General features: G+C 33.5%; 1 protein-coding gene across 7 annotated transcripts in view; it reads left to right on the forward strand.

Moving 5' to 3' along the window:
- Window positions 1-20,812, forward strand: part of LOC148948839 (immunomodulatory peroxidase-like) — a 130,894-nt gene that overhangs the window by 57,616 nt on the left and 52,466 nt on the right. For all 7 annotated transcript variants that reach the window (XM_089094738.1, XM_089094741.1, XM_089094739.1 and 4 more), the window contains exons 8-10: window positions 14,862-15,059; window positions 17,835-17,982; window positions 20,109-20,265. In XM_089094738.1, the coding sequence (XP_088950864.1) occupies window positions 14,862-15,059; window positions 17,835-17,982; window positions 20,109-20,265 (503 nt within the window). The remainder of the gene's footprint in view (window positions 1-14,861; window positions 15,060-17,834; window positions 17,983-20,108; window positions 20,266-20,812) is intronic.

Below are 20,812 nucleotides of genomic sequence, written 5' to 3' on the forward strand. Positions count from 1 at the left end.
GTATGATACAATGGCACGCCCCTGGTCAAGGCAAAACATTGAACTCAATTAAATACGCTTTTTTGTCTGGAGCATTTCAAGAGGAATTTCACGTTTGTTGTTTCGAAGCGTTCCAACAATGGTCAGGTTGTACGGAGGTTTCAAGAGGTCTTGAGCCATTGGAATGGAAGTGAACCAATTGTCCATAGTTATGTTTCTATTGGAACCCCAAATTGGTCTGCTAAGCTCTCGAACGAAGTAATCACCTAGAGGCAAACCACCTGTTCGAGTTCCTTTACCCAGGTATGGGATAGAATTTATCATGTATTTGGTGCCCACGTCACACATCATAACAATTTTAATTCCTTATTTGTTCGGCTTGCTCGGTACATATATTCTAAAGGGGCATCTTCCCCTAAAACCAAGCAATTGCTCGTCGATTGTAGTGTTGGTCCTTGGCTTAAAACTACCTTGACAGTTCTTGATGACGTCTTCCCACAACTCTCTTATGGCAGCAAAGGGGTCATTCTGTTTCCTGGAATTCCTCGTTTCTTTATCGTCAAATCGGAGGCAATCAATGAGAAAGCGGAATCTTTCCTTCGACATTGTAGCCTTGTAGGTAGAGCCGCTCATATTGGCATCAAACATTTCGTCAACAGAGAGATGTCCGTCTTTTAGTGCTGCCGTAAGAATAAACAATCCAAAAAAAGCTTTCAGCTCTATCCTATTTGTAGGCTCCTCTGAGGCTCTAGCTGTACCGTACCGCTGTACCGCTGTACCGTTGGCTGCCTTTCTTTGAATCTCTTCTTTTATATGCAACACGATCTTGTCCACAATCTTGTCAGACAAAAAGACTTGAAAAGCTGAGAAAGGCGTATCTGCCGCTTTGGCGGCATCACCTACAGGACCAGCCACACCTCTGATGAGATTTTGACCCAAGGGTCTCCCTCTGTTGGTTTTCTGTGGGGGTAAAGCTGACCACCTATGTCCATCTTTTCCTCTGAGCAATCGTTTTGATGGAACGACAATGAGTCATTCGCCAGGAAGTTCCAAACTTAGTAAGTTCTTGTCACCGCTCTCTTGATCTTCGTCTGAAGATTTAGACTGCGTTCGAATATTTGCTCTTGCTTGCCTTCACACAGATGCCGATGCACTTTGACGACCAGTATCTTCATCAGCATTTTTGTTGGACAGATGGCTATCGTTTTCTTCTTCAGGTACATAATCTTCATCGGAGTCTTCGCTGTTTTCCAAATCCTCCAGATCTTCTCCGATTAGATTTTCTTCAGAATCCCTAAGAGTTGAGATGTTGTCCTCTTCGTCGCTTGCATAGAATAATTCTTGGATCTGTTTTTCTGTAAGCCTTCTAGAAGCCATCTAAAAGAAAACAAAACATCTAAAAGAATAAAAAACGAAAAGAAAAAGAGACGAAAAGGTGTAGTGTCTGAAACGTGCCCGCTCCTGAGGACACATGCACATTCTTACCTAGGCAGATGTTGAAATTAGAATTTTAACAACTTTTGTCACAAGAAAACTGACACAAATCCAAGAAAAAACTAAATGTACTAATTCTGATTTTCGCAAAAAAAGTTACACTATTACTGTCGCTTCGTAAAATTTACTACTCACCCTCGTTATCTCGGTCACAAGCAGGGATCCGTTCAAGTCTGAACTTGCCCAATAACTGGCGTCTCGAAAAAGGAATTTACATGAAGTCACGCCTTGTTATGTGATACCGTCTACACGGGAATCTCGAAAAACGGTTTGGTGGTCGTAAAATTTACGAAGCGACAGTATTCCAGGGTTAAACCATTTTTTTAGGGGTTTTAAAGCTGTTTTTGTAAGCCCCCCGAAAAAACTTTTTTGTAAACCTCTCCCTCCGCCCTCAAAAAAATCCTGGATTTTTTTGGAAAACCCCGGAAAATCCTGGGTATGACCCTGGTGGTCATACTTAACCTCTAAAAACAAAGATAAAATTAGTACACTAACTTTGATGTAGTCTAATTGCAGAAATACTTAAACAACACTGTTTTTATAAGTGCATTGTCACCTTAACAGCTGGTTTTTACAAATGAATGTACAGATGTTCCTAAGAAAAGACATTAAACTAAAATAAAAAGTTTATAAACAGATTACAAGTTGACTCCTATTATAGCTACTTATACACTATAGCTCTAAAATACGACCTTTAATACAATCTAACACCTGTTTTGAACGTCTTGTCTATAAAAAGGGAAACAAAGATATTCATACTTATTTTTATGTTTGAAAAAAAAAATTGTACATAAAGTGGAATGACATTTTGGATTATTTCCTGTATTCACTGACAGTTGAAAGCAGGAAATTTTTTGATTTTAAGTTATTCATTAACTTTTATTATTTATAAGGCCTTCAAAATTATTCAATTTGTTTAAATAGCTGAAAATAAGCGTTTCCAGTTCTCCTCTAAAAGCCTATTCACAATGATATTTCACTAATACCAAATTGGGCCAGACCCGACACGCGGTATTAAATGATCCCATGTGTTAGTCTTTATCTCATATCTCATTCAGTCTAATTCAGTTTAATTCAGTTGTGAAGAAGAAAAAAAGGATTTTTCCAGTCAGTTAGAAAAAGAAGGATGAACATGCAGATATTTTGGTCTAGATTTCCACTCGACCGTCCTTAGTACTAAAAAGTAAATCAAGACTAAAAAATGTATACAGATAAAAGTTCAAAGGACAAAACAAAAACAAAACGAACCTAAAAAAGCTAAATATAAAATAGACCTTCTTGAAGCAACGGTGAAAGATTATATACTCCTTATTTACTTTGGTGCACTAAGTACGATGGAGTAGAGGTCTCGATCGAAAGGTTCGCGTGTTTACACTTTTTCACTGACAGGAATTATTCTTGTTTTTTCTTCGTTTTGTCATGAATAGCCAGTGTGGTCTTAAAAGTTATTTTATGTTTTTTCCCTATCTTGATGAGATTGGGGTATTAGCCACCAGGGCCATCATGTGTGGGGGTACGCCCCCTCTAATCGTTTCGGTGCTCGGCAAACAAATGAGTCAGTAAAACCGTGGCGTGAAGAACCACGATTTTTCCTATGCTGCCCAAAATTTTTCGTTCAAGAAGACCACGAAAATACTGACATTTCATCTATAGATATCTCAAACTTGGTAGGTAAACGCAGCAGTTTTAACGACTCCTGTCGCAATTTTACAGATAATGCCACAATTTTCCATTTGGCTAAATAAAGAGCATGAAAACAGTGACATGATATATACCGAGATCTCAATATCAGTGGGTAAACGCAGCAGTTTTAACGACTCCTGTCGTGATTTTACAGATAGTGGTACAATTTTCCATTTGGCTAAATAAAGAGCATGAAAACAGTGACATGATATATATCGAGATATCAATATCGCTGGGTAAACGCAGCAGTTTTAACGACTCCTGTCGTGATTTTACAGATAGTGCCACAATTTTCCATTTGGCTAAATAAAGAGCATGAAAACAGTGACATGATATATACCGAAATATCAATATTGGTGGGTAAACGCCGCGGTTTTACCGACTCGTGAAGTGATTTTACGTATTTTATTCGAAACGGGCATTGTGCTAATTATTAAAAAAAATTAAAACAGTCGGTAAAATGACCAGTCAGTCGGTAAAATCCCTCGCTCCTCCCTCAAACGTTTTGGCTAGTAACGACCCTGTTAACCACTCGGAAAACTCTATGAAGAACTCTGATTGGCTCGGCTTAACTAAGTTCAAATTGATGGAACTTCAGTTTTAGCTCGATCCACTCCTAAATCCTTCTATATCATGAATGGGTTTGGTTTCAACTAGTTTTCAAGATTAGCGCTAGCTACATCTCGATATTAGTCAAATCTCGTTGTAAATGGACCTTAAAGCTATAAATTCGAATTTGTGCAAATTAGTATTTTCTTCATTCTAATATTTTCTTTTAGTATTTCATGGGTATTAATCAGATAAATTTACGGTTTGAACCCGCTTTTGCAATTTACGCTAGTTTTAAACATCACTATACAATTGGGTGATTTGTGGTTTTACCTTGACATTCGTCAGCTTTTTACTCATCCTACCTATTTTTATTTGGACCACAAAATCAATTACGACTTCCGCTACTCACGCTAGTAATTAGTCTCTCGATTGTGGAGTATAATAAGAATATTAGCATTGATGTTTTTAAATATATAGTTCAGACGATGCAAGTAATCAATCAAAGTATTATTTTCAGACTTGAATTGAAAAATTGCCCAGACCAATCGGTATTCTTGGGAAAAACTTTCGACGAATGATTGCTTTGAATTTTGGCTCATCTTGGCAGGCCTAATAGTCAAGGCTGTACCCAAGATTTTTTTGGAGGGGGTTTTACTCAAAGATTTTTTTCGGGGGTAGGGGGGTACACAAAAAAAAACTCAAAACATACAAAATTTGTTTATATCCATTTTGTTACGTTTTTACAAGTCAAACAAACATTTCAGGAGGGAGGGTCAACCCCCCTAACCCCCCTGGGTTACGTCAAGCTTCGTCGTGTAATCCTATGGAGCAAATTTTATCCGCAACGTAAGCAGTGACAAGTAGAACGAAGCTCCGCGTAGAATTTATACATTACCAGTGATGTCAACACACGAAAATTTAGGAGGAAGGCGAGGGGAGGGGTTTAAAATGTATATTTCACTCTGTAGGGGCGGGGACAAAATAGTTATTTTTTACTTTTTTGCTGAAAATATCAAAAATAGGCATCTTCAGTGAAAATCCCTCGCTCAAAGCTAGTTTTCAAAATTTAAGAGGAGACAGGCCCCATTCTCTTCCATTTGACACCACTTTACGTTACATTACGGAAAAGTCAACATGGTAGCAACGAAACAGAATTTCTGAACGAGCAATTAATAAATTCTGAAAGTAGATTAGTAAGCTTTTCAAAAAGCTTACTTTTCATAAAGTCTTGAATCTCCATTATAATTTTTAGTCTTTATTTAGTTTTACTTATGAAGAATATGAAGACTTTATACAACGATTATTAAAGTTTTATAGATTTTCACGTTAGCCTAGTGGCAAGTGGCTTGTTTATGTGTAAAATATTATATTTAACGGAAATTATCTTAACCAATAGCATGAGAAATCATATCCATAGTTTGAATGCCGCTTAATACGATGAATAGATTTGTGCCCGCCAATGCTTAAAGTTTTGCTCTTAGGAGAGTAGCGGACTTTTTGGCTTTAGTCTACAGGCAAAAAGGTTAAGTGAGTTTCGGCTGTAAATATCCAATTTCTAGCATATACCCGTATTAATAAATTAAGGTACTTATTTGAAACTAGAGAAACCTATCAATTTCTTTTTTTGTTCAATTAAAAATACGACAGAATTTCTAAAGACAGCAACAAGACTTGACAATCAGAAGATAATCCTTCCAAAGTTTTTTTTTGATGAAAAAAATAACCACAATTTAAAAGAAACAATCTAATCCTAGCCCGAATGTAAATTTGTTCATTGTCTGGAGGTACTTGTGCAGGGCAGTGATACTTTGGTTCATGTTCCTATCCCAAAATTTGAGAGTTTTCCGTTTCTTTTTGAACCTTTTGAAACTTATGCCGTTATAATTGCACTATGCTTAAGGGTTTTGGGTTTGTCCTTAAACTAAAAATCATCATCAGCTATTTTGAGGGCACCTCAAAATAGCTGAAACACGATCTTAAATAAGCTGAAAAAACACGATTTTAAATAAGAAAAACACGATTTTAAATAAGCTGAAACATATAGCTTTTATTTGTTTCAATAGCCTGAATTTATATGCCTTATTTATAAATGAACAGAGAAAATTCCATCACATTAGCTAACACATTGTTTAAAGAATATCTAGAATTTGTACTTAATAGGCTACACACTTAAGTCACATACCCAGGATTTTACTCAAGGTTGGGGCCAAAATTTGAGAAACACACAAACCTTCAGTTCAAATGTAAGGGGAGGGATTGTTTGATTTGTTACTGAAAACACAAATAAAAGTATTTTAAATATTTAAGGGGAAGAGCTATTCTCCTCCGAGTTGACAACCCTGGTCAGACCTAAGACTATTTGAAAATGAATTTGGTTTCCTAGATTACCTAGAAACGTTGTCAAACTTAATCATGCTTTAATAACAAAATCATTTAATAGCCGTAGACACTGTGACGTCAAGTCTATATAATACTACTGTCAAAATAATATAGCCGTAATGACCTTTGGATATACATCTGCTAAGTCACAGAACTTGGAATAGAACGTCTCTTCTCTTTTTTTTTTTTTTTAAAGGCTGATCTAAAAAGAGAAAACTCACAGTTAACTGGTCCGTGTCATTGCTGAATATTACGAGAAACAAAACTTTCAATTTTAATTGTTTATATTATCCCAATATATTTCAATATTTTCATTTTTAAGAATAAATAATCTCAGGGATGTACCATGTAGCCCAGGGATTTTAAGGTTAACTGAAAGGCTGAATTTTTAGGTTAAACCACTACTTTCAGAAACGTACTCAAAATATGTATTACTGGAAAACCAAAATATTTCACCAATATCATTCTCGGAGACAGAATAATATTCAAAAAGTAGGTTCTATTAGAAAATATTACAAGAACAACTTTGTCAAATTTCCAAGGGTTTTGTTTTGACATGAGAAGATTGCAGCCCCTAGACTGAGATTTTAGATTGTTTAGCAGCTTCAAATAAACAAAAGGAGGTTAATGTCCATTACTTTCCTGCTAAAAGGTGCATTTTAATTTAATTGGCTTATTTCTGTGACGTCAGTTGTTAATTTTTTTTAGACAATCGCATTATTTCTTAGGCGTATATTAGAAAGGGAATCAAATAGCCATGGTCTGTTACCTATTGCTGTGTGTACCTTTTTTGGTGTGTCCGATTTTGAGCAAATAAAAGGACCTCAAAACCTGATTGGTTCTTTTGAATGAAATTTTTAGCCAGCATAAAGAACACAAAACCCGATTGGCTTCTTTTGTGGAATTCTAAGCCGGTAAAAAAGGACGCAAAACCTGATTCGTTCTTTTGTATGAAATTTTAAGGAATTAAAAAGAACACAAAACCCGATTGGCTTCTTTTTGTGGAATTCTAAGACGGTAAAAAAGAACGCAAAACCTGATTCGTTCTTTTGTATGAAATTTTAAGGAAGTAAAAAGAACACAAAACCCGATTGGCTTCTTTTTGTGGAATTCTAAGCCGGTAAAAAAGAACGAAAAATCTGAAATTTTCTTTTGTATAAAATGAAGAAACAAAAGGGAAAAAAGGGACACATCGGTTCTACCTGTGCACAAAAGTGAATTTTTATGTTGTTCAAGTCAAAGGGATGTAGGTTCCTTATACTGCATTATAGGTTCCTTATACTGCATTATTAGCAATGGTAGAAGTCAGATCAAGAATCTCACTTCTAATTTTCACGTTCAATAGGGCATGCAAACAAAAGAAACGAGAATTCTGCAAGAGTTTGATATGAAAATAAAAGAAAAAGATTAACATTAATAAATACGATAATATACAATTTCTTTCTGTGTTTTAAAAATACTGTTAAAGCAATTTTTTTAAATTGGAAATTAAGGATATAGGGAGGGGTCTAAGAGGTTGTGACTTTAACCTAACCGAGCTGCAGCAAAAATTGTCTTTGAACCACCTGCTCTCAGATGCGTCACGAGTCAAAATGTTTGGGATGGAAAGTGGATTTTATTGACTCGCTGGTTGTTTTTACCAACTGATTTGGGTAATACTGATTTTAAAATTGCTTTTTTTTTCCTTTTTTTTTTTTTACTGACAGAGGTTGATGCTCTTCCATTGTTTTTACGTCGTAATTCCCGTCAGCCCATTTAACAACTAAAAAAAAATTTGAAGCAGTAAAATAGTGGTGCTCCGCACTACTAATTTTACCGACCCACGTTATTTTGCTGAAAACATTTGGAAAGGGGCATCCTTCATCCCTCTTCCTCTCCTACTTATATGACGATCCTGCCTGCACTGAATCCTGCGGTCCCTCACTTGATGCTGAAAAATAATAGGGTTTGAACTATTAGCCTGCTTGAAATCTTGCAGTTCGGCATTACCTTGAAAAATAATTTGTGATTAATTTATGCAAATTCTTTAATAGTTCCTGCATAATTTTTTTTTCCAATTATTTTATGAATAAAAAGATTATGTATGTTTAAAAGCGCAATTTTTAAAGAGCGTTGACATTAATAATAAAGCTGAAGCTATTTGCACGCTGAAGCTATATGTACTACAACATTATGCAAGCAATAATTTATTTTTTATGTTTGAAAACATTCAAGCTGAAGCAGACAAAGTGTTTCATGAAGTTATGAGCTTATAACACTTAAAGCCTTTTAAATTATCAAGGCAAAAGGTTATGCTTAAAAGGTACATTTATTAGCAGTTTCTAATGAAATTTTTCCTGTCCATAAATTTTTGCCAAAAATGTCCATGGATGCTAATTTTTTGCCAAAAAATTTTTGCTAAAATTATATTTATTTCCTGTTCATGGAAGTAGTTATAAATGCAACCGATACCTTACCTCCCAGCCTTCCCTTCCCAACATTGAATAAGCTTGTGAAACGGTTTTTTCATAATTCCTTGGACTTGGTGTTGTCGTAGTTTTGAGGGTATCCCTGACATCCGATATAAACTCGTGCGTGCAAATTTGGGTTCTGCTAATAGCCTAATCCCAATTTGATCTTGGTATGAGCTTGCTGATCAAATTTGAGTCTACACTTATATACCATAAGAATTTTTAGATCTAAGCAGTTCAGAAGCCAATGTTACCAAGTACATAAGAATATAATAAAGATAATTCCAAAAGAAGCAGATTTTGGTTTTACTGCATCAATCATCTAGGAGGGGGGCAAACGTTGAGGATTTTTGAATCTGTTGGAGGTGGTTCTTAAGATGTAGGCTGTTGAATGCCTCAAACTTTTTTTGTTATTTTTTGTGTATCAAAGTTTATCTTTAATATTTGTCATATCCACGAAATTTAAATCGGGGATCGATTGTTAATTTCAGTGCTCAGGAAAATCAATAAAGTAGATTTTATAGCTTGACAGTACATTCAAGGCCGTATCCAGGATTTTTGCTCGGGGGGGTGGTATTTTCCCGGGGGTCACAAAGAATACTTTAGGAATGCATCAACAAATTTGTTTATATGATTTTTTTTTTACTTTTTTTATCAGTCGAACAAAATTTTGAGGGGGGGGGGTGAACCCGGCTCACCCTCCTGAAGGCGGCCTTGAGTACATCCTTATAGAAACTTTACCAGTGGGATAATTATTTGGTAAAACAATTTTTTCAGGAAAATATAAGTCACTGATATACAGATAAGAGATCATTCATAAGTATTTTTTAACTAGAAGTGTAGCTCGGTGTCCTGTTCCGTGTCAAACCCATTAGGATACCAATAATTCAGAAGTCAAAGCTAACATATGTCTCTAAATAATTTGACAGGGCGTTAGCCACAGCTAAAAATTCATGGTTGAACATGTTTTTGCATAGAAATTAATATAACCGCACACCCTTTTTTCTCTGAAAAATTCGATTTGATGCAGCCCTTTTCCGATAATCATTTCTTGTTTTCCAATTTAAGCAATCATTACTGAATAAGGGCAAATTTAAACCATGGACAAAGAGAGTATCTGGGTCTAAAATCCACTTTAATTATTTCTTAACAATGTCAAGGGTTTGTTAGTTTTCTCCCGTAATGAAATTAGGACTTTGCGAATGGTGTATTACCCCTGAAAAGAATTTTTCATTAGGCCTATTGTAGTTCATGATTCTTTTTTTCTAATAGAATTAGGTTTAATTTTGTTTTATATTGTTAATTGCAGAACAAAATAAAAATTTGCTGGATAAAAGTTTGCTCACTATTGACCTCACTATACCTCACTATAGTGCGACCTCACTATTTTTTACGCCTTAACAGCACAAACTTAAAAATATAGATGTAACCGGGGTCAATCTATGGGAGAGGGAAGGGGTTACTAGTGTAATTGCAATTAAGGTTACTAATGTTTAATAATGCAGTTAAATGTAATAATGTAATCATACGTAATTAATATGAAATGTAATTAATTATTTTAAAATTCAATTAAAATGTGATTAATGTAATTAATGTAAAACGTAATTATGTAATTAAATGTAATTACATGGCTACTAATGTAATTAATGGTTACTAATGTTACATGTTTTGTCTTTTTGTGTTGTCCTGTTTCTTGTGTATCTCTTTGGCTTTGAAAATACTATTTTTGTGATATTTTTCCTTTTGTTCTCTTTTATTTTAAAGTTCAGCCTAGGGGAAAATAGCAGGACATCTTTACATGCTAACATTATATATTTATGAATATCTTATTAGATTTTCGCGGAGGCAATAAATTTATATATTTAAATTTTTTTATATATTTAGAAAATTTTTATATATCCTATATAATTAACTGGTTGAAGCCTAAAAATGAGGGGGACATAAAAAAAAACTTATACCTTTTTCTTAAATAGTTCTTATATATTGTTTATATTTCTTATTTATACTTGTATGCCTTTTCATAATCGCAGAAAACCCGACATTAGAAAAAGAAATTAGACTTAATAAGAACGTTTTTATATTTTAACTTAAGCAATATCATTAAGTCAAAGTCGTTGTTTGCGTCATTACTTTTATACGAAGTAAATGACATAACAATTTTGCCGAAGTTCATAGACAGAAGGTAATGATAACCTTTATAGTAAAATTAAGTGCCAAAATTACTCTATTGTTTGTTAAATTTTCCGCCAAGTTTAAAATACACTGGAAGTACAATCTAGCAATAATTATAGCAACAAGCTTCATAGTTGCTTTATAATTTGTTACCTTGCACTTTATCACTTTTGATAACTAACTTGATCTTTCGCCTTGATTTATTATTCCAAGTGTGTTTCTATTGTCTGCCAGATAAAGACGATATGTACATCACGCCTGGGAATATCTGCAGCCCTGAATAAAATAGAAGTTTGAGCTTATAGTTCAAAGAGCATAGAAAACTTATAAGATTTTTCAGACTTTTTTTCACTTACAATGTTTTGACTTTGGACTGACACGACAATTTTTTTTTAAAGCTTTATTGTTCTTTGTAATGATCCTAAAGTGGCGTCAGTTGAATGGGAATATTTTCCCCCGTCCCTATAGACATGGGAGTATCCAGGATTTTTGTTCGAGGGTTTTCTTTGGGGGGGGGGGGCTTACAAAACTTTAGAAAACGGATCCAAAATTTGTTTTATGCATTTTTATTACGTTTTTACAGGTCGGAGATTTTTTTGGGGGGGGAGGGGTCAAACCTGATGACCTACCCCCTTCCCTCTTTAATTCTTGCCCCTTCCCTGAGTTTTGAAAGCTATCTTTTTTCGGTATTTTAATTGAAAATGCCTTTTGTTTGGTATTTTATTGAAAAAATTAAAAAAAGAAAGACAACAAAATTGCTTACTACCTTAATTTCGAAAATATATTTTGCCATCCCCCAACATTTTTATGGGTTGATAACACGTGGGTGGAAAAACCAATGACAACATGCACATTTTCGTCCAATTCACACTGAAACAAAGGGTGTCAATTTTCTTTTAAAATCGACTTCAGTGTTTACGTTTGAATGTTTGCGCTGTCTATAATATTCAACATACAGATGCCTCTAACAATCTTAATCTCTTTTTAGGGAGAAAAAGTTTCGATCTTATTTCATGACACCATATAACAATAATAGCAACTAATATTTAATAAACCATTTAATTTAACATATTTAATTTTAATTAAAAAAAAAAATATAAAAATTAAAAATTAATAAAAATTAATAAAAAATTAATAAAAAATGTTTGCTGAATAATATAATACATAATAGTTAATATTTGATATATTGTTGTTAAAATGGCTTCCTCATCGGTCACTAAAGCCATCTATCGTTGTAGTCCTTTGAAGGGATGAATTTTCCGTCTTATTGGATAGGATATTTTAATGTAAACAAATAAATCTGTCTGTTGTCATTTTCCTTTTATTTAAAAATCAAAAGAGTTCACAAATCAAACCAATTTTGGCAAAAGAGAGAATATTTTATGCATTTTCATGACTCACTTTTTTATGTATAAAAATTTATGCGCAAGAAAATTCATATAATTTATCTATAATTCATTCTATGTATTTAAATATTTTATTATTCCATTTATGTATATTATGTATTGAATTTAAGGGTTAAGTTTTTTAAAAGCCGTCAGATCAACCGCGACAAAACAAGTTTTAAGCATGTGAAAAAATAAATTAGTTCATAAGAAGTTCACTAAGAAAAAAAGGACTTAGTGTAATAAACGCACGTTGACAAAACCATAACAAAGTTGAACCACGTTTTATGGATACTTTTGGACGATTTGATGAAAAGGATGCTGGATTCCCTCTGGCGAGAGCGAATTTTTCGAAGAGGGTATGGCTTAGCATTGGCCCACACTTTTGAGGTAAAGTTTGGGGAGTCAGGGTTTGTACTTACATTATTTAATCACCCAAAAGCAGGGCCAGCGCATAAGGATTGTTTAATGCAGCAAAGGGAATTTTTCGTAGCTAATTTATATTATAATAAATACACCTTTGAAACATGTTGAATTGGAGTGAAAGACAATTTTCTTTTCATATTGTGTTTTATTTGTTTAGTTTTATTTGTCGTTAAAACAATAAATAAAGTTTTAATTTGTGTGCATATACATTTTTCTCTTTATATGATTTGCGCCTCAAAATCTTAGAAATTTTTTTTCTATTCTATGCTACACTTAATTTTTTTCTCTAGTTGTAAATATTTCGTAGTGCACACACGAAGCATAGCTTTTTGTCTTTTTATTATCTTTATCACAACCGTGGACTTTTTATGGTTGAATATTGTACACGGATCGATTTTGGGTTCTGCAGCACTAGGCTATTTGTCTAATCCTAAGGATAAGGCCTCAACTTGTGCCTCAAGAAACTCTAACTATTCATAAAGATTCTTATAGCAAATCTGTCTGCACTACTATTCAAAATGGTTAATTTTATTTGCGAACCAATATTAGACAATATCTTGAAGTATAGCTTTTCAGATAAGAAATATCTAACCTAATCAGGTAGTGGCATTAACTGGGGAGAAGAGGGCAGGGGGAGGGTTAGGAAGTGATTTACAACCCCAAATTTTTTGCCCCGCCCTCTTAGATTTTAAGAATACCCGTTTTTTAACTTCACTGAAAAATACCCTTTTCAATGAAAAAAAAGGAAAAAAAATTGCTTGATCTAAATAAAATAAAAGACATTTTGCTCCCCTATATATTCGTAGATTGGCGCCATTGTAATCAATTGAGTATTTCCATGAAACGCGGTCAAAAGCAGTGTTTTCTCTTAGTGTGTATAATATATTTACTTTGGCAAGAACTATTCATTTTAGTCATTCATCTTTATAGTCAGTTTATCCGCATTTTCTTCTCATTATCAATACAATACACCTCTAACCTAATGTAAATGTATCCATACTTTTATCTGCATGTCTTAGTTTAGTCAATTTTTATTTCCTGTACATTCTCTGTTAAATATTTCAGCGACTCCTTCTCCTGAAGGCTTGTAATCATTTGAAAACAGTTTTAGTTAGGTTTTAGAACGAATTATAGTGCATTTATCAAAATCAAGTGACTAGCATATACATAATCATCAATACGAAATAGCGATTTACGGATAATTCTTATAAAAATAAGCAATTACGGTATATATATATATATATATATATATATATATATATATATATATATATATATATATATATATATATATATATATATATCATGTTGAAAGTATTGTACTTTTTAATCGATCTTTTACGGTGTACAGGTGTTAGGTGTTTGTTATGGTGTTAGGGGCTTTGAACTCCCCCTCCCCCCAATGTTTGTCCGACTTGAAAAAACGTAGCAAAAATAAATATAAACAAATTTTTTATGCATTTTTTAAGTTTTTTTTTTATAAAGCCCCCCCCCCCCCGAAAAAATCCTGAAGATGGCCCTGTTCGTGTCCCACGTTCGAACCAAATAGTATGTGGAACTTGCAAGAGTGGAAACTTCCTCTAGTGTCGAAAAGCAAGTTCCCAAACACCATCTATCATTTGGTAAGTTTATGGCTTTTTTTAAAGCCTTCTCTAAACCTGTGCACGTACGTTTTCCCAGTACCTTAAAATGTAGGTAAGGGAAAAAAAAAATTAGAATTTTGTCATCGTCAGGTCTACTGGATTATAGTAAACTATCATATTTAACCTGTCAATAATTTTCTAAGCTAACCAAGGCCTACTACATACTGGGTTTTTACTCTAGTTGATTCTAGAAAACAAAAAATACTGATTAATTATTACTTACAGAGAAATGTCCGCTTTAACTTTAGCTAAAGGACTTCCATAGGGGCAGCTCTAGCCATACGCAGAGAATTTGCACAGGACTTGCACAGTCTCATGCAGGTGTTCCTGCTTCTTGGAGATCAGTATCAATCGTGGAGAGGTACTGGGTAAGGCTATCTCTCCCTGAAACAGGGCCTTCTGCAGTGGCGCCTTTAGCCATGCGCGGAGGCGTTGAAATTAAACAGAGTGCTGGCGTGTGTTTCTTATGGCACGTGAATTAAATAACCGAACCAACTTCGAGTTCATGTGGTGAGCTGACGAAACTTGGGGGTTGATTCGTTAGTGCCAGCAGTCAGGTATTTGAGACAATGTCGTACCACGTTTGTATTTCGGCCATTAAAATTCCTTGAATATAACTTGAATCAGGAACTGTTTTACAGCTTGTTTAAAAAAAGACCTTTATTTTTTTATTTAGTAACTGTGTATTTTTCCTGTAGGTGATTCAAGGTCCAATGAGCAGCCAGATCTTGCAGTGACTCATACCATATTTCTGCGTGAACATAACCGTGTCGCTACAGAATTGGGACATTTGAATCCTCACTGGGACGATGAAAGAATTTATCAAGAAACAAGAAGGATTGTTATTGCTGAGTTGCAACATATTACTTATAACGAATGGCTAGAACCTATTCTTGGTAAGCAATCACTCTTTGCCAGGGGGTTTCGTTTGAGGGGGGGCGGTTACCCCCCAGTTTTTTTTATGTCTTACATTCCACAGCCAATTAATTTAAAGAAGGAACTAGCGGTCAATATAATTGGTAGAACAAATAAACAATATTCGGGAACTTATGCTTCTCACAAAAAAAAACACACAACAGAAAAGCCAAAACAACTTTTATTTTGAATAATAAAGAAAGCAAGTGTTGTCGTTTTGCTAAAAGAATCATAGATGATAGCCTAAAGGTTGGGGGCTGTGAGGGAATAATGAAGGTAGCCAAAATATTCAAAATGTGCTACAAATAAATAAGTATTTATTTTCTTTACACTCGTGTCCAACTGAATTCAAATTGATGAGTGTTGACCCCATGTAAAAAAAAAGAATATGAAATTTTGATGCCTATGGAAGCATTATTTATCTTTTCAGTACACACGAGTTGTACATTAATGAGCAACTATACATTCAAAGCAACCTTTCAGTTCGAGTATATCAGTCAATAGAAGGGGGGTAGGCATATTGTTTGGGATTTCCTAAACCTTTTAATACATCCTTTTCTTAACGAAAAGCCTAAATAAGATGAAACACATTTCTGTTATTACAGACAAATATTAAGGATAAAATAAATCCCTTCTCTCCCTCCTCTCTGTTTTCCGGGTAAATAAAATTTATCAATTTTATTGCAGTTTTTATATTAAGAACGGAATAATTTACAAGCAAGGGTATTTAAATCCAAAAGAAATATAGTGTTTTACGTAACTTTTTTTTTGCAAAATCAAGGTTTATAAACGGATATTATGTTATGTATATATAATAATAATAATAATAAAACAATAATAATAATAATTGGTCGGTCTTACTGATTCTACGAGGGAGAAAATGTTGCATTAACCATATTAAAAAAAAAACAAAAAAAAACAGACGCCATTAATTTTGTTGAAACTAAATAGGGTTCCGAAGAACTAAATTGAACTAATAAATCGAGTGTTCTAAGCATAAAAATACCGCCTACGAATCTTATGTTTAAAAAAAAATTCCAATGTAATACCTTTTGATTTGCGATTGCCTATATCTTTGACGAATAGCATGCACGAATAGCAAAAATTTAGGCAGACCATATGTGATTAAAATATGTATCAAATATAATTAAAATATGGTTGATTATATGATTAATAATATGTGATTGAACGGAAATTTTCTGCGCATTTGAAAATATTCATTTTAATAATTAAAATATGATTAGGTATGAGTAAGAAATGTAAGTAGATTAGATATGAATTAAATGCATCCCGTAGGTAGCATCATCAAGGTTAAGCAAATGAATCTCCCTTTTCTTTTGAAAAATTTAATCTGAACTTGAGTTTCAGAAATAACCTTTAAGCTTATGAGTCGTGACATCCAACGGTGTATTTAACTTTGTTTCATTGGAACTATCAAATAAGGCTATTAAAAAATAACGCCACAAAAATAAGGTCAAACCTCCTTTCACAAGCCTCTCTGTTGCTGTATCTGTCTGCTTATATAATAGATATAAGCTACGTTTTCATCCATGTCAAGTGTAATTTATCGCTTCAATACACTCAGGAGTTTTAGACTCTATGTACTTTATCTTAATAGAAGCTAGAACTAATCAGTAGCGGATCCAGGGTGGGGGGTGAGGGGGTTTACGCCCCCCTATTGTAGTCTAAAGTAGTGTAATTTACTTAATTAACTCAAGTTTGCGTTAATTAAACTTGATTGTTAATAATATTATTTTGATTTAATTATTTTTTTTTCAAGTCCCCCCCCTCATGTGAAAAAATAGCGTCTGAAATATAAGGAGGAACTTTGCTTGATTGCTGTCTATAAAGGCTACTGAAGCTACGCCTCCATCAATACGAACTGTCATTTCTCGCTTCACTGCATTTTTAAGCTTTAGACTATATATACTTTTATCTTAATGGAAATTAGAACCGCTAGCCAACTCATAATAATTGTTCAGCTGTAAGATTATTATGATCTAGTAAATATCTTTTTGTTCCGAATTTCCCCCCCTTTGAAGTACGCACAAATCCTTAATTAATAGACAGCTGCAACCATGGAAGCAATTAATATCCATTTCCATAGTGATAAAAGTTCTATCCTTTCTTTTATTAGAATGGTCCTTGTAATCTGTTTTATTTAATTAATCTTATTTATAAAGCACCACTATGAGAAGTTGCTTATTTTGTCCATATAGCTATAGTCATTGCGGTCATTTCGGAAAATGACCAAATTGGCCCTATAAGTATATTTTGCACACTTTTGATAAGTTATTTATCATATATGTCACGAACAAATCCCAATGAATTCATCTTTGTGCTTATTATTTCAAGGTGCTTAATATATATATATATATATATATATATATATATATATATATATATATATATATATATATATATATATATATATATATATATATATATATATATATATATATATATATATATATATATATATATATATATATATATATATATATATATATATATATATATATATATATATATATATATATATATATATATATATATATATATATATATATATATATATATATATATATATATATATATATATATATATATATATATATATATATATATATATTTCCTTTCCCCTACCAGGGTAGAATAGTTTTGTGGCTTGGTCCAGATGCAGTGACAGTCAGTTTTTAAAGGGGTGTGAGGGAACCTGTCCGTAGAATAAGATAATAAACATTTAAGTATTACAGGTCGTCAGGCAATGGAAGCATATGGATTATTACCTCTCCAGTATGGTTTCAGTAAAGATTATTCAGAAGATGTTAACCCAACTATTATGAACGAATTTGCTAGTGCAGCATTTAGATTTGGTCACACTTTGGTTCAAGGCCATGTTGAGTATGTATCTTCTAGATTTCAACTGATATCACTTTCATGTAATTCAGTAGTAAAAAGTGCATCCTAATTTGATTTGTTTTCAGCTGTGCTGTGCTTTCTTAAGCCAATCAGAATTTTAAGGAAGTCAAAAGAACTAAAATTTAAATTTTCCTTGATTGGTTCTTCTGTGTGAGATATTATGCCAGTTAAAATGTGAAAAGCTTTTAAATAGCAAGATTTTTATAAGTAGTTCCCCTGTTTGTCCTTGCTTCCATTTATAGAAATAATACCCTGATGTCCTTATACAAATAAGTTTCTTTGTTTGGAAAAAAACAAAACAATTTGGACGTTCCTGGATATATTATTTCTTGGTAAAGCAATAAAAGATAATTGTTTGACCACCAGTAAAGATTTTCGGCATTAAAGTAGAAACCAAATTTGCATGCGCTACTTGTATTATAAAGGTTCCAAAAGTTAAGAAACAAAAACTGAACCGCTTGATTTCGATCACAGCTGACTAAGTCTTCTCACACACCTTGCTTGGGATCCGACTTCCTTTGAATCTCATGGCTGCCTTAGTGACACAAATTATGCACTTCCCACCCCTCATGCTGGGCTGATTTTGTCTGGAGAGTCGAAAGGCCAAACTGGATCACTTGATGATCCCACAAAGCACGATTGTGATCCCATACCCTTTTTGTTGATGCTATTATGAAAGTAATTCTTACCCCCCTTCTCCCCTCAACAGATGTTGGAAATAGACTTCAAAAAGGTACAAATAGGGCATTTACTTTTACTATCAATCAATCCTAGTTGAGATCTTATGACTTTTCTATTAAATGTCCAGATGACCAGATTTTCCAACTCCCTCTCCCTTTTCCATCCCCCGGAGGGTTGGTAGAATTTAGATCCATATGAGGAATCTCTACGGCAAAAATTCTTACTTTTCTCTAAGGTTAGTTAAGACACGGCCTTTAAACCTGTGTTTATATGACTCATTTATATACGAAAAGGCCCAAAAGCGGTTTTTGCTTTAAATTTGTCTTTCTGTAGTCTCAGCAGTAAACCGTGAATACATATAAATGAGGGATCCTTTTTCTCTTCTCTGGAAATCAATCTGATTTAGCTTGGAAATTGTCAACGCAATTAAGCAAATCAGGGACATTTTCAGTGATGAACCAGAAAAAAGAACTGAAATACGAGGAGGTTCCAAAATAAAACTTGCCCCTAATCCAAATCGATTTGAAATAGAAATAAAGCGTTCAGTAATACAATGTAGTAGTGACAGGATGACAATCCACTCGCTAACCACCATTGGCACTGAGTTTAGTCATTTGTATAGATACCAGGGTTAGGCTCGTATGGAGTTTTTTTTTTGGGGAGGATCCAATAATAGAACAACAAATTTTATTGATGGTTTAAATAAGTGGTGCCATGAAATTCAGAAAAAATTAGGATTTTGAGGGTGGCCCAGACCCTCAGACACTCCCCCTGCGTGGATATCTGGGAAGGGCTATATGTGTTTGACATGCATTCTTTAGAAAAAATACTATAGTTTTTATCATGTCCGTTGGGAGGCAAATATATGAGTTTTACTAATCACAGTATTGGCTACATCTTGAAAAACATATTTTGATTTTAGTTCGATAAAAAATTCAAGGATTAAGCTATGGTTGGTGTGTGCCTTCACTTAAATAGTTCTCATGCTGAGAGGCATATTTCAGTCCTCTATTTAGAATACTTTTCTAAAAAATTTTGTTAATCCCAATTCAGTATAAAGTATATCAACCTAATTATGAAAAAAAACTCATTTACCAAAGATAACTATCACAAAAGTGAGAGAGGACGGGAGAAAAAGCCAAAGACGTAGGAAGAGGACCAGAGGAAATCGAGAAAGGAAGAGAAAGAGAGAAAGGAGGATTGGAGTTGAAAAGAGAGTAAGAGAGAAGGAAATTCCTGCAGGTTTGAATAAATGAATAATACATGTGTAGAATTGTATTAGTGAGTGTCAGTTTAGTTTGTAGTTTCGTCGAGTAGTTTGCTACTAGATTTATTTGAAAAAAAAGTCTAGATATCTGTGTGCTATCTAGATATCTGTCTAGATATCTAGATATCTGTTTAGTTGTGTCGTATGTATATATTTCTAGACTTATTAACCAAAAGAAAAAGGTGGAATCAACATTACTGCTGCGTCAACATTTTTTCAAATCTGAAGTGGTATATACGCCAGGAAATCTCGATAAGTTTCTGATTGGATTGGCAAATCAACCCCAACAGGACTTTGACAACTATGTGTCTGAGGAGGTATTTATTTATAAATTGTTCTCTTACATAATCTCTTAAACCGTACTATCTTTCAATTTATTATTAGCAAGTTAAAAAATAGTAGCGAGTTTAAATTCCAACGAAGACAGTGGACTTTGAATAACAGACTTTTTATACAAATGCTCCAAACTCCGAACTCCGAATATCTCAGCTTCACATTCAGAAGTCATTATCAACAGAACAAAAACTGAATATAAAAATAGCTAGATTTAACAACATAACGTATGCTAGAAAAATCATAAAAAGACGAAAAAAAGCGCAACCGCTCTACAAAAAAAAAGAAAACGGTAACACACATCTGCTAAACTGTATTGTACTTTTTTAAAAAAACAGAATGAAAATGTTTGTGACATTTTGAAAGTAAAGGAAGAACTATTAAACGAAGTAAAAAGTAGAAAAAAAAACTACAATAAGACCTCAACTGCTGATTTTGCGGTAGGACTAGATGCCCTCCAATCACTTTCGACTATTAAAAAGGGCATTATCCCTTTCTATTTTCAATCGAATGAGCCCTTTTCGAAGTTCC

Source organism: Artemia sp. Qi Xiang Cuo, chromosome 9, assembly GCF_049724085.1.
Source record: "Artemia sp. Qi Xiang Cuo chromosome 9, ASM4972408v1, whole genome shotgun sequence".
Classification (NCBI taxonomy): Eukaryota; Metazoa; Arthropoda; class Branchiopoda; order Anostraca; family Artemiidae; genus Artemia; species Artemia sp. Qi Xiang Cuo.